Here is a 16,679-nt window from a genome sequence, read left to right as displayed (position 1 = left end):
GTAAAGATGTGCAAAAAGGCATAAAATTCATCTTTATCACAGCTGTATTAGCTCACAGTAAAAATTAAAAAAAAATCACGTCTACAAAAATGTCTCGGATATTGGCATCCCTAATGGTAAAATAAATCAATGCAACCGTTCTTGTAATTAATCATTTAGTTATTTCCTGAAATATAGCTATGACCCTCAGTACAATGTCCCTCATCCACTTTTCAAAATGAGAAAAACAAGAAAATACAACCTTCAAGTAAAGCAAATGCTCTTCATAAGTCAATAAATAACTTATGAAAGATATTTGCCTAAACTCGCCCGACAAACAGTCAGAAAAGCTGAAACGTTTTAAACATCGGGAACTGTAGCAAGGATTGGTGTTATGAGGGTCACCAAGATTCTGTAAAGCTCATTAAACACTTTAAAAATACCAACCAAGAGTAAATTTGGGGGAAACAGCCACAACAACCAAGGTTTGCTGAGTATTCTGGTATAATAAATAAAGGTGCATCATTATAAATTAATTTATAATCAAATTAATTTGATTGTTTCTATGAATAAATTGGCAACTATAAGGGCGCATAGCCAATGCAGTGTACTCAGTGTACTATAACCCTGGCGGCCACCATGCTTTACTTGCCCCCCCACCAGGCTAAACATTGTTTGCTTATTGTAAATAAAGTTTTTTATGCACCAGTAACAGTGACTGTAAAGAGGAATTAAGCTAGGTTTATAGTTTGTAGTTGAAGCGTTGTAGTGGGCACGACGGGGTGCGCACCAATTGCTCCGTCCTTAAACCTGCCTGTTGGCTTCAAACACCATTTCCAAATTATGATGCCTGCTTGTTCACCTCCGAATTTTTTTTACATCAAAATTTTTTTTAATACAAAAACAAGGTGTGTCGCTGGTAAACTTCTCTAGCAAATAGATTCTTTTGATGCATCAAAGAGGGATGTCATCACTGCTGATGTCATTGTTACCAATGGAACTGAACATTCTAATAGTGCATTCACATCAAACACGTTTTGAGCGTCAGGTGAGTCTGGTTTACATTCAAAGTCTATGTGGAGTGTTGGACGCCATGGACTCTCTTGACGCGCCAAACGGCCGCATTGGCCCTCAACGCGCCTCCACATAGACGTTGAATGTAAATCAGATGCGCCTGACTCTCAAAACGTGTTTGGTGTGAACGCACCATTATATGTCCAGTGTCATATTAGTTCCATCATATTAGGACCAAAACCTGGTCCTAATATGATGGACTCATTGCTTTGAGTCAGGGGTAACGTTTAGAGGTAAAATGTGAATTAAGTTTTAGATAGGGTTAGGATTAGGGAAAATGTCTGTGTTAAGCAAAATCACAGCAACTAAAATGAAGGGAAATGAATGCAAAGTTCTAATATGGGTCGAAATAGTTTTGATAAATCTGTATAGCATTTTGTTTTCTAAATCATTCTATAAATAATGATGATATAATGTTAGGTTGTATTTCTGCCAATTGCATAGCTGCAGTACATTAGTAGTCTAATGTGTTGAATGTGCTGAGACACATTCAACACATTAGAAACCAATCGGACAGCAGCAGAGTCAGAGGAATTTTCAGATTCTCAGTTTCATATTTTACTGTCAGACACTTTTAACAAATATTCATCCATCATCATCTAACACATTTATCCTTGCGCACACACATTCACACCTTAGGACAGTGTTTCTCAATTCCAGTCCTCACGCCCTCCCTGCCTGCATGTTTTAGGTGTTTCCCTTCTGCCACACGCCTGGATTGAATAATGGGTGATTAACAGGCTTCTGCAGTACTTGATGGTCATGCAATCATTTGAATCAGCTGTTCTGGTATAGAGGCACATCTAAAACATGCAGAGCAGGGGGGCCTGAGGACTGGAATTGAGAAGCGCTGCCTTAGGACAATTTAGAGAGACCATTTAATTTTTTAGAAATTCTACCTGCTGCAGTTTTTATATATAGGAAAGTTTTAATAATGTTTATTTTGGTGTTTTTAACTCTGAAATTGATCTTGTGTTTCATCCATTGACTTTGGAGTTGGGAATATTATTTGCTGCCTGTATCAGTTTTGATTTCCTAAATTTGGGTAAAACATTGAATTTTCATAATGCCCAGTGTTGGCAAAACCTGGGTTTGGATTGTTATCCAGGTTAGTACCACTTGGGTGTTGGTCGGCGTAAAGGCCGAGCCGGGCTTAGACTGGCCTTCAGGCCAACGCCAACACGAAGCCCCTCCATGCAACCAGTGGAGGTTGGTCGCATGGACCTCGATGTTTGATTGGAGGTCCATCTTTCCTCGGATGTCTCTGTTGGATTGGAGGTCCGTCTTTCCTCGGACCTCCCTGTTGGATTGGAGGTCCATCTTTCCTCGGACCTCCCTGATTGATTGGAGGTCCGTCTTTCCTCGGACCTCCCTGTTGGATTGGAGGTCCATCTTTCCTCGGACCTCCCTGATTGATTGGAGGTCCATCTTTCCTCGGACGTCTCTGTTGGATTGGAGGTCCGTCTTTCCTCGGACCTCCCTGTTGGATTGGAGGTCCATCTTTCCTCGGACCTCCCTGTTGGATTGGAGGTCCATCTTTCCTCGGACCTCCCTGTTGGATTGGAGGTCCATCTTTCCTCGGACCTCCCTGTTGGATTGGAGGTCCATCTTTCCTCGGACCTCCCTGTTGTATTGGAGGTCCATCTTTCCTTGGACTTCCCCGGTTGATTGGAGGTCCATCTTTCTTCAGACCTCCCTGTTGGATTGGAGGTCCATCTTTCCTCGGACCTCCCCGGTTGATTGGAGGTCCATCTTTCCTCGGACCTCCCCGTTTGATTGGAGGTCCATCTTTCCTCGGACCTCCCCAGTTGATCGGAGGTCTGCTTCTCCTCGGACCTCCCCGGTTGATTGGAGGTCTGCTTCTCCTCGGACCTCCCCGTTTGATTGGAGGTCCATCTTTCCTCGGACCTCCCCGGTTGATTGGAGGTCCGTCTTTCCTCGGACCTCCCTGTTGGATTGGAGGTCCGTCTTTCCTCAGACCTCCCCGGTTGATTGGAGGTCTGTTTCTCCTCGGACCTCCCCGGTTGATTGGAGGTCCGTCTTTCCTCGGACCTCCCTGATGGATTGGAGGTCCATCTTTCCTCGGACCTCCCCAGTTGATTGGAGGTCTGTTTCTCCTCGGACCTCCCCGGTTGATTGGAGGTCCGTCTTTCCTCGGACCTCCCTGATGGATTGGAGGTCCATCTTTCCTCGGACCTCCCTGATGGATTGGAGGTCCATCTTTCCTCGGACCTCCCTGATGGATTGGAGGTCTGTCTTTCCTTGGTCTCTTCTGTTTGCAGGGAGTCTTCTTTTTGCAGGGGGACCTCTGGTTGGGTGGAGACTCTCGGATGGTTGTTTTCCAGAGCAAGTTTCAACTTTATCTTCAGGTCTGCAACCTGACCCTGCAATGATTTCACTTTTTCCTCCTGTTCTTTCATTTTGGAAGCTTGCTCAGTGTGAGTTTTGATCTGTTCCTCAAATTTAAGTCTCTCTTTGTATCCTTCAATCATTACTTCAATCAGACCTTTATTGCGGGATTCATATTTTTCTGCCTCCCTCTTGAAGTGATCCAGCTGTTGAAGAATGCTCTTTGATTCACCTTCACGTTTCACTTGCAGATGACGTTCTCTTTCCAACATTTTTTGCAGCTTATGAATCTCCTCCTGCTGTGATTTCACTTCAGCCTGACATGCAATCCTTTTGTCTCTTTCCTCACGGAGTACAAAAATCTTACTCTGCAGTTCTTCTTTAAGATCGTCTACCTGCTTTGTGAGATTGATGACGTGTTGGCTAGTCTCGTCCACATTTTCCACTAAGGGGGTGATCTCGAAGCCAGCAGAAGGAGTTGTTTTCTGCTCGACTTCCAATGATCTTGGGCTCTCAAAGTCGCCGGAAGGACTTGGTTCACCCTGGATCTCCAATGATTCATCTTCCGGCTCGCTGTCGTCGTCAAAAACAAGGATTTCGTCGTAGTCGACTTGGATGTTTTGCTCCATCATTTCGATCCATGAAAGCTCAGCTGGAAAAGCTTCATGTTCACAAGTATTCTGTTGTTGCTTCATATCTATATTCTGGTAAATTATTTCTTCTCTGAAAGGATTAATTTCGAAAGTGCTCTGAAGAGTGATCTGTCGCGATAGAACTGTGGAACAGGTCTGAGAAAACGCTGTCTGTGAGCCACAGTCAAGAGAGAGATTCCTTTGTGATATCATAGAGTTATGACATCACTGCGGATGTCATTGTTACCAATGGAACTGAATATTCTAATGATGCATTAATATCAAACTCCTATAGAGGGTCAAGTGAGTCCGGTTTACATTCAAAGTCTATGTGGAGTGTTGGATGCCATGGACTCGTTTGATGAAAATGCTCCCATCGGCCGCTAGGAACTCCAAACGTGCCTCCACATAGATATTGAATGTAACATCTGATGCGCCTGACTCTCAAAACGTGTTTGGTGTGAACGCACCATTATATGTCCAGTGTCATATTAGTTCCATCATATTAGGACCAAAGCCTGGTCCTAATATGATGGACTCATTGCTTTGAGTCAGGGGTAACATTTAGAGGTAAAATGTGAATTAAGTTTTAGATAGGGTTAGGATTAGGGAAAATGTCTGTGTTAAGCAAAATCACAGCAACTAAAATGAAGGGAAATGAATGCAAAGTTCTAATATGGGTCGAAATAGTTTTGATAAATCTGTATAGCATTTTGTTTTCTAAATCATTCTATAAATAATGATGATATAATGTTAGGTTGTATTTCTGCCAATTGCATAGCTGCAGTACATTAGTAGTCTAATGTGTTGAATGTGCTGAGACACATTCAACACATTAGAAACCAATCAGAACCAAATGTTTGTCTTTTGGTTCTGATTGGTTGTTTCTGGACAGCAGCAGAGTCAGAGGAATTTTCAGATTCTCAGTTTCATATTTTACTGTCAGACACTTAACAAATATTCATCTAACACACTTATCCTTGCGCGCACACATTCACACTTAGGACAATTTAGAGAGACCAATTGTTTTTTTAGAAATTGTACCTGCTGCAGTTTTTATATATAGGAAAGTTTTAATAATGTTTATTTTGGGGTTTTTAACTCTGAAATTGATCTTGTGTTTTATCCATTGACTTTGGAGTTAGATATATTATTTGCCTGTGTCTGTTTTGATTTCCTAAATTTGTGTAAAGGATATAAATACACTGCTGTTTAAACAAAACAGCGGTGTATTCGTTTGGCACTTGTGCATATCAGCCCAACAAGGCCATACTGGATATTTTGGAGACGAATACTTGTGCTGTTACGCCATTTTTGGTCGGAAGGTTGCTGGGAACTCTTCGAAACACACCATTTTAAATCAAGATCTTTTGAACTATGCAAGAAAAGAATGATAGTGATCCAAAATAAAGTCAACATTCGTCCTATTGAACACCTGAGCTGAAGAGAGGACAGAATGAGAGACGACACAAGAGTCTAGACAATCTATAAAGAATAGGCAAGGTCTCAATCTGAATGTGATCAAGAGAGATTTTCACCAATCCACTACAGAGCAACAAATGACAAACAAGAGGAACCTTTATAAACATCCACTTAAAGTTTAAAGTAGTTTACAACCTCTAGTTAACTAAACATTGCTCCGCCAATGCATAGAAATTATGCAAGGTCCAGACTGAAAAGCTCCAACCATGAATTGATCACAGTACCTTGTTGCTGCAGAACCATCCATTTGACATTAAATGTACTCAATTCAACATTGTGCAACTGTGCTACAGTCATGAGAGGTTAATTTATTTTAAACCTACCAGGGCTTAAAATATTGTCAATATAAGCCATTGTCAAATCTGCTCTTTCAGTAATTGCAGAGGCCAATGCGTATTTGCTAAATGTATGTAAAGCCCATTTTCATGTTCACTGATTTGAAATGCAGATTTCTCCATGTAATTGTAACTCCTTTGGGACTTTCACTGTCATACAGCGGCTTTCTGGATTTGCCAGGCAATCCAATTAGAGCCGAAAGGCGGCTTTTACTCAGAAAGCGCTAATATTTACGTGTGATCCGACAGTATTAAGAAGCAATCCTCAATAGCTTCGTGAGGGCCTCATGGCGATCTTTTGAAGCCGGGGTCGGATATGTAAATATCGTCATCGTCTTCCCAATAGTCAATGATAATCTTTTTGTGTATGAAGGAAGGAGAAAAAAGGGCCCTGCAAGAGGAGTTGACTCTCCATACAGCTGCCCATTCACTGCATGAAGTGGGCCTGCTCATTTGATTTTCCACTCTGGAGCCTAATAGACATTGTCGGTGGCAGCTGGCCGTGTGCAGCTTTCAGGCATTGTTCCAGCAGCTGACAAGCACTCCTGTTGGGAGTAAACTGAAGGCGTTAATTTGAGGCATGCTGAAGCCCTTCAGGGTTTTTCTAACCTTTATTTGGGGCCGCTTCACTCAGAGGAGAGCTTTTGGTTTTGGAAAAGTCTTGTCACACTTGCACATTTTCACACCAGGAAGCTGCCCGATTCAGCTACAGTCTCATCTACTCCATAACAGAGTTACTTGTTTGTTAGTGTTACTTGTTTTTGGGAGATGGAGCATTGAGAAAGTTAGGTTTTAGATGCATGCTTCAGGTAATCCATTTGTGAAGACGTTGCTTAATGTTTGTGTTACTTTATCTTTCTGTGCTTTTTTTTTTTTTTCACAGACAAATCTGAATATGGGGAGGCCTACCAAAGAAGAAGAGGGCCCAATTCAGGCCAATTTGATGGACAAGAAGCAGGAAGTAAAACACCAGAAGGAGTTGGCCAAACAAGCAACAGCTGGCGGCGAATTCTCCTACTTATCCTTGCCATCACCATTCATAATATACCAGGTAAGAGGGAGCGACAAGAAATAAAGGTTTGGAACGTAGGATCAGCTGAAATACCAGAATAAATTGCAGTACTGTGTTGCATAACAATTTGTGTCAAACCAACTCGATTTGGAAACAAGGTTTTCCCAAATCGCATCAGTTTCTAATGACACAATTATTGGAAATTAATTGCCATTGTAAAAAAATTTTCTTCTGTAATTTCTAAATCTTAAATCTTTAGTAATGTGCAAATATGTAATGAGTTCTACAGTGGACCCCCCACCTATTTGCAGTTCAATATTCACAGATATTTTCTAACGCGCATCTAAACTTTTTCAACAGAAACGCAGCTTGAGAAGCTGAAATACCAAATTCAGTGCTACTGGATACACTATTGGCTGGTATGTGCAAAGCAGCCAATCCAGAAGTGCCAATTATTTTTCCTGGGTGCTGATTGGCTATGCCCCCAAATTTGGAGATAAAGACGTCTGTAGATATTAGCTTCTGCGCTACGGCTAAGACAATTTGTACTGTGCGTGTTGATGTATATTACAGTGTATTTGATGTTTGAATTATTAAAACAGGCAATGATGACTAACCTTTACTGTTATTATAGAGACATTTAAAAGCCAAAAACCTATTCTGCGCTTGGCTAGTGGTTGGCTAATGACTCTGCAGTCAAGCCTCCATTTTCAAGCACGCTGTATGTCATGCTTTCTCACTTGGTCAGCTCAGTCAGTTGACATCTTCCTCAGTAGTTGGTCATGCAAGTTGGTCTTCACAACAAAAGTTGTCTGTTATCTTTCATGCATCATTCAACGTTATCTTTATCTTATGAAAAACCTGGATTGTAGCACATGAAGTCAAAAATAAGCCCTATTTTTATAGAGGAAGAAAAGGCTTTGGGAACAGATGTGCAGCCATTGTCAAATCTGCTCTTTTTTTTTTCAGTTCAAGTGTAAAATGCAGTAGGCCTTTTAACGATAATAGATTGTGGTTTGCTGATTGGTGTAGTCTCAGAAGTTGCAGTTCCAGTATTCCATAAAGTGCTATCGCAGTGTAACAAAGGCATGGGTTATTATCCGCCAACTGCTGTACATTTTAGTACTAAACAGAAATACAAAAGACTCGGAACTGAAATATGCTTTGAGATTTATAAGAAAAGAAAAACTTTGGCAGTATTAGTAGTAGAAAAACGGTTCCAATTGCTTTGGCTGATGAAAGTCTGCTCTCTTGTTTCTGTAAGAGGCACAAGCAAGCTGGACTGGAAGCGCTATTGGGAACATACAGGGTTAAACGTAACTAAATGGAACAGGAGCTCGACAGAGAGCACCCGAGGGTTTTCTGAGACGGACTGACAAGGAGGTTGATGGGAGGGCTCAGGGTGCTCTCGAGAAATTAAAGGAGAGACAACAGAAGTTACAGGTCTGTAAGTTTACTGTTTTCACCAAAGGGAAGTTTTAAGCTGTAGCCACAAGTTCTTTAATTTTTTGACGCCGTCTATACTGATGCATTATACCAGAAGTTTCATTAGCGTTACAAAACGTGTGTAGTTTGTCGTTAGCTTTCTATAGAACAAATACCAAAATATTAGTGCTTTTATATCCCTTTTAATTAAGCCTCTTTGTGTTGTAAGAAGGTTTTCCTGCAAAGTGGTGTCCCATTATTGTTGTGACGTATTATATAATTTATAATATTCAAGAAGTTATTATTGACCCTGCAGATGAATGTGAGTGATTCAGTCTCAATACCTTGTATTTAGCTTTCAGACTCTTATTTTGAATTTGAAATGAAGTAGTTCCTTAGTAATTTTCCACTTGTCTTGAAGTAGTTGGTGAGTAAAAGGACTTGGGGTGATGATATTTGGGTTTTTTTTGTCACTTATCTAGCAGCATTTATGTTATTTACAAGAAAAGACAACGTGGACATAGCTCTGTCTTTGTGGTAGGCTAACTGTTAGCTGCCTACAGTGCTAAAGCTGGTTAATGCTTTGGATCAAGCTAATAGACCATTTCACTTTACTTTTAGTCTGACCTGCAGTTTATTAGAATTTATTTAAATCTAAAATACTTTTAATTATCAAACTTAATTTGAGATCCATGCAACCTTTTTTCTATTTGTTAAAACAAAATTGAGCCATTTCCAAGGCATTTTTAGCATTAAAGTCACTCCTCCACTAGATGAACTGTCCGTTATCCTTCAATAGCTAGCCCCGCCCACTTCATCACAACCCTCCGGGGCTGACTACTGACCAGTTCTCTGTCTAACAGGTCCGGAAAATCTCTAAGACCTGGGTATTACCCTAAATGAGATCTATAAGAGATAATCTATTCAAACTGGTGTCGAAAGCGATTCGTCTAGCTCTAACTACCTTCAATCCAGAAGTTACGACCCTTTTCAGTTAAGAAACAGTCAGCTGAGTAGCCCTCACAGCTGCATAATTCCAATAACCACTCCTGTTAACGGTAGCTCGCTTTCTAAAATATAACTTGCTCTTGGAACCGGCTAGATTAAATTTAGTGACTCGGATGTAAGTCCTTGGGTCGTTATTTTACTCTCGCCAAAGGAAATTATGAAGCCTCCTCTTTTCTAGAACCATGTACATTAGTTTTACCCTTATTAAAAGAACTGAAAAATGAATAAATGACTCGATTAATTCCAATGTCCACCAACCTCATTAGAATTTTAGAGTATGAATTTATTAAGCAAGCTTAAGCAGGGATATGTGACATACAAATCAATAATCAATTGTATATAATTCAAGAGCAGTGTAATATAATCAACATGTACAATCATACCATCCTGTCTCTTTCCTAACCTATGTCGCAGATTCTGAGATAGCTTTTTAGGAAGCAAGTTCAACTCATACCCAGTTGGTGGTGGATCTTTAGCAACAGGAACGTCCGAAAACCTTGGTCTGAGTCTTTGTCCTCTGTGTGGAAAATTCCTCTTTAGAATAGAAGCAAAGTGGAGAGGGCTCAATTGCTTTTGAAAACCCAACTCTTTTATCCCTCCGGGACCTTTGTCTTTTCTCCAAGTCTGTTGCAATGTTTGGATTGAGGTAAGACCGACGATCGAATCAGGAACCCGGGTTGGACGATTGGAACTTGTCTCCCTTTGGTGGCACGAAGCTTCAGCTTTCCCCGTGGCTCCAGGGTGTGGTCTGCTGTTGTTTCCTCGATCTGCTTCTTCGTGTTAGCTCTACTTCGGTGCCGCAGACAAAGAACAAGAACTTCTCCTTTTCCGTCTGCTTATATACAGTTCTCTGCCATGTATGTGTATGGGGAGTGTTAGTTTACGTGGTTTCCTGAACATCTGCTGATTTCACGGAAACCCCCGTCGGCCCCTCCTGTCTGCTGGCTGGGATGGAAAGTACCGTCCTTTCCTCAGCGTGTTGTTCTTAGCCAACCACACCGCCCCACCCATCCTGTGCGTCTGGCCATCTGTTCAGAACTGCTTGCGACAGCAGGAACTCACAAGTTCCCCTTCTCCTTTTTCCCCTTTTCCTTTTAACATTAAAAACTATGTGCTTTTCTCTGATTAACTTTTAAACACAGTCAAATATTAAAAACTATGTGCTGATTTCCATTAAGCATTAATCATAAGCATTAATCACCTCTTTCACTTATTATAAATCATCAAACCTTAATCATTTCATTGTTGTCATGTTACTACAGATCATGATTCGTACACTTTCAGAATCATTCAGTGATTACTTACATACAGTCATTTTACCTATTGTATTCATACATGTTCAACTTAATCATTATCAAAACACTCAATCATTATAAATCAAAACACAAGATTGCTTTATTTCCTTCAGGCCTTCATGCACCTTTTTCTGCGTGTACCTGGATAGATCTCAAACCCCCTACCAGTTTTCTTGACAGAACATAAACTACTTGATACATATGAATTAGTTAAACCTGGACTAAGATATCCTACACTTAGGGATTTTTTTAGGCAGTAAAAACTTCTCTCTGTCTTGGCAAACAAAAAAATGGCGTTCTTATATTTCCCCAAATATTTTTTCAAGAATTATCTCGTTAGCTTAGTTAGCATGCTATATTAAAACTCTTAAATTTCACTACTTTCTTATTTCTGTGAATTTATGTTTTTTATGATATCTTAATATTATTTGCAATAAAACCTGAATTTACATTGTTTTGTTATCCAGCCCTAAGGAGTCACCAGAACCATGTGTGTCTGGCGTTCTCTCCTATCCCCAGTTGCTCTGAGAGCCTTTTCAACAAAAGGCCTCAAAGTACACAAACTTTAACAAAAACAAGTATTAGAAATGGCTACAAAGAAATTTACAGTCATCTGTTTATTTGCACAGTTATAGTTTAATGAATTCACCCAACAGTAAGAGGGTTAATGTTGGAGTTCATTTGTTTTTGTCTCTGTGCTCCACCCGGTCCGTTAGCCAGTTTCAGGACCCGACCAGAACCCCTCAGTGTAAATTACCTTGAGAAGTAATGAGATTTGGTTATATATAAAAACAGGCTTTAATGCCAAAAAATTATCAAAAGTTCCAAGCCATACATGTCATAGAAATGGAACAGATACAGAGTTACATTTCTCCGTCCAGCGCTGGCGCCACACTTAGCTGACCTTAGGGATGGAACCAAGTGAGGCCAAGACTGTAGCGCAAGTTTAGCTTTTTATTCTTCTCTGCAATCTGTACCCTCCCTAAAGGGTAGTTTAATCCGTTTCAGTCTCTTTATCTATGACTGCCGGCAGTCACCCATATACATAGTTATGTAAGCTGCAGTGTGTCTAAAGCAATTAAAAGAGGCTAAAAGAGATACAGGAAAAGATAGAACCTACAACATTAATTTAACAACAAAAACACCCCACCACATTAGTTTATTCTATTTTGAGTCTAAACAGAAGTGAAAAAACCAGAACTGACCTTTTCTAACAATAAATACAAGATAGACTTCACTCCGTCAGTTCTAACAAGCTAGACCACCTTTCCATTTCGATCATTTTTCTTTGTTCTTTTTACTTTGAAAACCAATGCACCTGCCTCTGTTTGGCAGTAAAAGATGCCAAAGAGAAGCAATTAACTCCAGGGTCACCGACCCAATAAACACCCATCAGTAGAGTTTTGGCTGTGTGGCTATGTGAGCCTTTTAAAGCCCAGTTTGTCATTGTAACAAACACTAAAAGCAAATAACTTTGCGAATTTTCCACATTTCTTAACTCTCTTCACACTGGCATCTTAATTCAGTAGAATGAACAACCATGCAAAAAAGAAAATAGTTTTTAGCAACAAAAGAAAATCAGTATTGAGCATCAAGACCCCCCACATTGCCAATAATTAAATGTAACCCTTTGTAACTGTGCCAGTCATTATAGTCTCAACTAAACACAGGAAATTGAGTAAAACAAATTTCTGCCAGTGAAAAAGCTGGATGCGTTTGGTCGCATAGTGCTGATGGAAAATCGTTTTCTCATCCCCACATCACAGCTGCTCATCCAACTTTTTCTTCTTTTCTTTCTGGCAACTTATTTCCAGGCTGTTGTTGAAATCAGAATCAGAAGTGTTTTGTGGTATTTTGTCAGCTTTGAGTTCTTGGCTGACAACAGTTCAGACAAAAGCACTGCCGGATATTAGAGTAGTCTGCGACATGAAAAGGGCTTTTCAAGAAGAACCAAACACTGGAATGTAAATAAACATATATGCAAATCTAACCACGTTAGAAATCCTTTGGTTTTAATTAGACTTCTTGTTACCTAAACATCTCTAGAGCCAACACTACCCTACAGTTGTGCATTTATTTCAAGCCCTCATTTTGTGAGTCTTTTTTTTTCTAGCAGCGCAGACCGAGTTCCTCTTAACTATTCAAGCGTCAGCTGTCATAAAGTGTCAAGTTCTTTTGATCACAAATGAAAAAGTCACAGATTTTGCTGTAAGTGTCAAAATGTTTCTGTGCCTGGTGGTGATGATGGAAGTATTAACTGACTCTGAAGTCTTTCCTGCTGCTGGGTCAGCAGGAAACGTAATGCACCAAGACTTTATGATGCTTCTTTGTATTAATGTCCTGCTTAAAAAAAAAAAAGATGGAGGACTGTAATCTTTCAAGGGCAGATATAATTTGAATTGAAGTTAGCGCTTTAGCATTAGCTTCCGCTAAATACCATGTTTATAATTATTGCTTCTCTTTACATTTACTTATGCCAGTGCAACTAACGTTTTAGCTAGCAGTTCCCACCACTGATCATTTACTGTGCCACCTATTTAAGTTATTCAGGAAAGTGTTAAACAATTGTTTCCCCTTATAGGATTAATTATGCACTGCTTGACACTTCAGTTGGCCTGTTTTATTTTGTTCCTTTTTGCTTTCCTTGATTAGTGGGAAAATTACATTATTTGCACTGATTACTTGATTCAAATCTAAATTCTAGAGCACATGAAGGAGGCATGAGTCTGTGGGCAATTAGCCATTTACTCGAATCAAATCACAAAATGATTGTGGAAGCCTAGTTTCTCTCTCTTTTTTTTTTACTTTTTTTGTTGCATCAATTCAATTGATTTCCATTTGTTCCATAAATACCAGGTATATTCTATCTGTACCTTAGGAATGCACTGCCCACTAACCTTAGATTAAAAATCCTATTAGAGAGTCATGCTGCTTGTGGAACCCTGATTGCATATCATTACGGCACCTGATACCAAAAAGCACACTCATTAAAGGATGAAAACGCCGGTCACTCCGTTCATTATGCAAGACATGTTGCTGTACAAAGAGACTTTTTATGCAGCCATAATGAGGCCTGTTTGCATGAGACCCAAAGGGGGTGCCTGTGTGAGTGCCTGCTGAAAAGATTTTACTTTGCAGGTTGAAGATGACCTGTTTGTCAGTCGGCCCTTTGAAGAGACTTCCTAATTACTGTCAGTTTCATTGTAGTGAAGGGTTTATGGATTATATTTCACTAAAGCTTAAACACGATGCATAGAGTAGCATCAATATGAAGGAAAGCGGTAACCTTCAAACAGGCCATCATTAACTGTATTAATTAATAACTACTTGCATTTCTGTAAGAACATGAGTCAAATGGCCAGAGGTTTTCTTAGGTAATCTCAAAATATACTCTGCATCTGATGTGGATTAAACCACTGCAGTTAATGAAATTGACAGGCAGCGGTGGGTTGTGTTTAATATTTGATCACTTGACAGGCTTGTCTAAATTTATCCCTAATAATGTTGCTAAATTTTGATGAGGTGCAAAATTGTTTTCATTTATTCCTCGGTAGCATCTGAATTAAACTGCTCCGCCAAAGCGATTATGATGACTTTAACAGCCCCTGCGCTCAATCTGTGGGTGTAAACAAACTGCAATTATAAACCTGTATACAACTGGTCCGCTGAGAGCGTTTTTATCAAAAAGTACTTACAGTTTCTTCAGGACTTGGTGATTTTTTTGTGTGTGTCAAATAACTTACCATTATCCTGCACCAAGGATTTGAAAGTTAATTTCCAAATCTTTTAAATGTTCAATCGTCCAGTTTTAAAGTTCTGTTTTCATTTCGACATTTCATCACAATAGATGTCAGATAAAAATACTCTGGAAAAAGGCTCACAAAGAGCAGAACACAATGTATTAGCATTATAATCTTGAAAGTAGCAGATACTGAATTGTAGTAAGCATGGGAAGACTACAACATTTAGTGAATGTTTCTTATATTTTTGCTTAAATCTATGTAGCAAAATCCAAGTAAAGTAAATGTTACCGTAACCAGGGTTTCTCCCAGTGTAATATAAGCCTGGTGGGCCACCAGACCTTACTTGTGCCCCCACCAGGCTAAGCATTGCTTATTTTTTAAAGTCTTTTTGAAATGTTCGCATTTCTAAGACTTTATAGTTGGTGTTCAGGTATTACTTTTCCAACCTTTTAATAACACATAATTATCAAGTGATATTTTCAAATTTACTGTCACCAAGTAAAGTACTGGATGAATGACTGCCCGAGCGCACAAGCACCAGGCTGAGCAAGAAACCTTGAGTAACAGTACTGTAATATAATAGCCAATGTTGTATTTTATATAAGGATGAGAGGGAATAATTATTGCTTCTCTTTTTTGTTTTTTTATTGTAAGCACTGTAAAATCATAGTATTTAGTGCTTATAAAAAATAACTTAATGTGTTGCCTTAAAATGTATTTGAGCTGCAGCTGAAGCTTTTGTTTTTTTTTTTTTTTAATGAAATGTCAGGGTTTTTCTTGTACTTCCATCTACCAAGGTGACAATCAGTGATGCAGACAGAAAAATATTCTCATATGACGTAAAAGATGACATTTCAGCCCAAACCTTTGGTGGTGTGGGTAAACCATCAAGTATGACATTGATTTTTTAATAAATCATAATACATATGGATTTTTTTTCTCTGTTTATAGCTATATTCTACCCATGAACCCTGTTTGAATGCAGCGTTGCCAATTCTGTTGTTTTTTCAGGCGCCACAACCTGAAAAATAAGTTAAACCTCTGTTTAACCATTGGTTCAGTCATGAACCCTGGAAGGTGACCGACCCCTACAGGTCTAAACCTAGAATTGGCCTTAAGATTCAAGACAGCTGGGCGTGCCGTGGTGGCGTAGGGGTTAGCGCGACCCATATTTGGAGGCCTTCAGTCCTCGACGCGGCCGTCGCGGGTTCGACTCCCGGACCCGACGATATTTGCCGCATGTCTTCCCCCCTCTCCTTCCCCGTTTCCTGTCAGCCTACTATCATATAAGGGACACTAGAGCCCAGAAAAGACCCCCTGGAGGGGTAAAAAGAAAAAAAAAAGATTCAAGACGGCTTCTTAACACAAGATGACAGGTTCTGAGAAAACAGACATTACCAGCAACATTGATATTGATTGACTCAAATCATTTAATATTCAGCCTAGACTGCGGTGATCTGTCATTTTCAGTGTGCAGTTTGAAATGAAGGCCAGAGGCAAGATTATCACAGTTGTAGCCAGTATCTAAATAACCCAACAACATCGATTGAACTGACTGGTGAATCCAGTAATGGTGTATATCTGTCTGTGAAAGACTTCTTTCCACTGAGCAAGACACACTGAGTCAGGAATTTCAACTGCTGCATACTGTGCACTAGCCATCAGTGTCAAAGACTTAATTATCATAGAAGACTTTCCTTTCCAGCTTTTCTGTAGCTTCATGTTGCAAAACAAACACCATGTTGAAAGGAAAATAGTAAAAAGTCATTGCTTTCTGTGACTTGAGGCAGTTGAGGCTACCAGAAATAACCTGCTAATATACCCTTGCTTGCTAGCTGGATTTTTAGCATCTAATTAATTTTGCTAATTTATTGTCAATTGGCTAGATGACGTTTGTTTTCACCACTGGCTAACTTCTGTTGCCAACCCGTACAATGCCACCTGTGTTCTGTTCAAAAAAGCTTGGCACTATGGGGGTTAAGAGGCTGTAGAGAGCCACATGCACTGTGAGGCTGTGCTTATATATGATATGGGATTTTCTTCTGTACATTGCTGTCGTGATACAGGTTTTATATGTCATTCATAATGTTCTGAAGAAGTCCTAAATTTGGTTGATTTGATGAAACATGCAGAAACCCTGTTTTACGCCTCTCCTGTCCATTTTGGCATGGAAGTTCAATGTTCCATGTGTTTCCTATACTGAAATTTGAAATAAAAAAAAAAGAAAAATAGGTCGCATTGCTTCAACGGATATAGCCATCTGTTGAAGTCACATAAAGCCTTCAGCCTGCCGAGGTGAGTAAATCTTTATCCATACTGCCTGCATAGATAACATGAGATTAAGG

General features: G+C 39.7%; 1 protein-coding gene across 2 annotated transcripts in view; it reads left to right on the top strand.

Moving 5' to 3' along the window:
- Positions 1 to 16,679, top strand: part of slc39a11 (solute carrier family 39, member 11) — a 147,650-nt gene that overhangs the window by 117,512 nt on the left and 13,459 nt on the right. For both annotated transcript variants that reach the window (XM_028029887.1, XM_028029886.1), the window contains exon 6: positions 6,735 to 6,902. In XM_028029887.1, the coding sequence (XP_027885688.1) occupies positions 6,735 to 6,902 (168 nt within the window). The remainder of the gene's footprint in view (positions 1 to 6,734; positions 6,903 to 16,679) is intronic.

This window comes from Xiphophorus couchianus, chromosome 10 (assembly GCF_001444195.1).
Source record: "Xiphophorus couchianus chromosome 10, X_couchianus-1.0, whole genome shotgun sequence".
Classification (NCBI taxonomy): Eukaryota; Metazoa; Chordata; class Actinopteri; order Cyprinodontiformes; family Poeciliidae; genus Xiphophorus; species Xiphophorus couchianus.
Note: the sequence above shows the minus strand (reverse complement) of the source record. Positions and strands in the feature narration are given on the sequence as shown.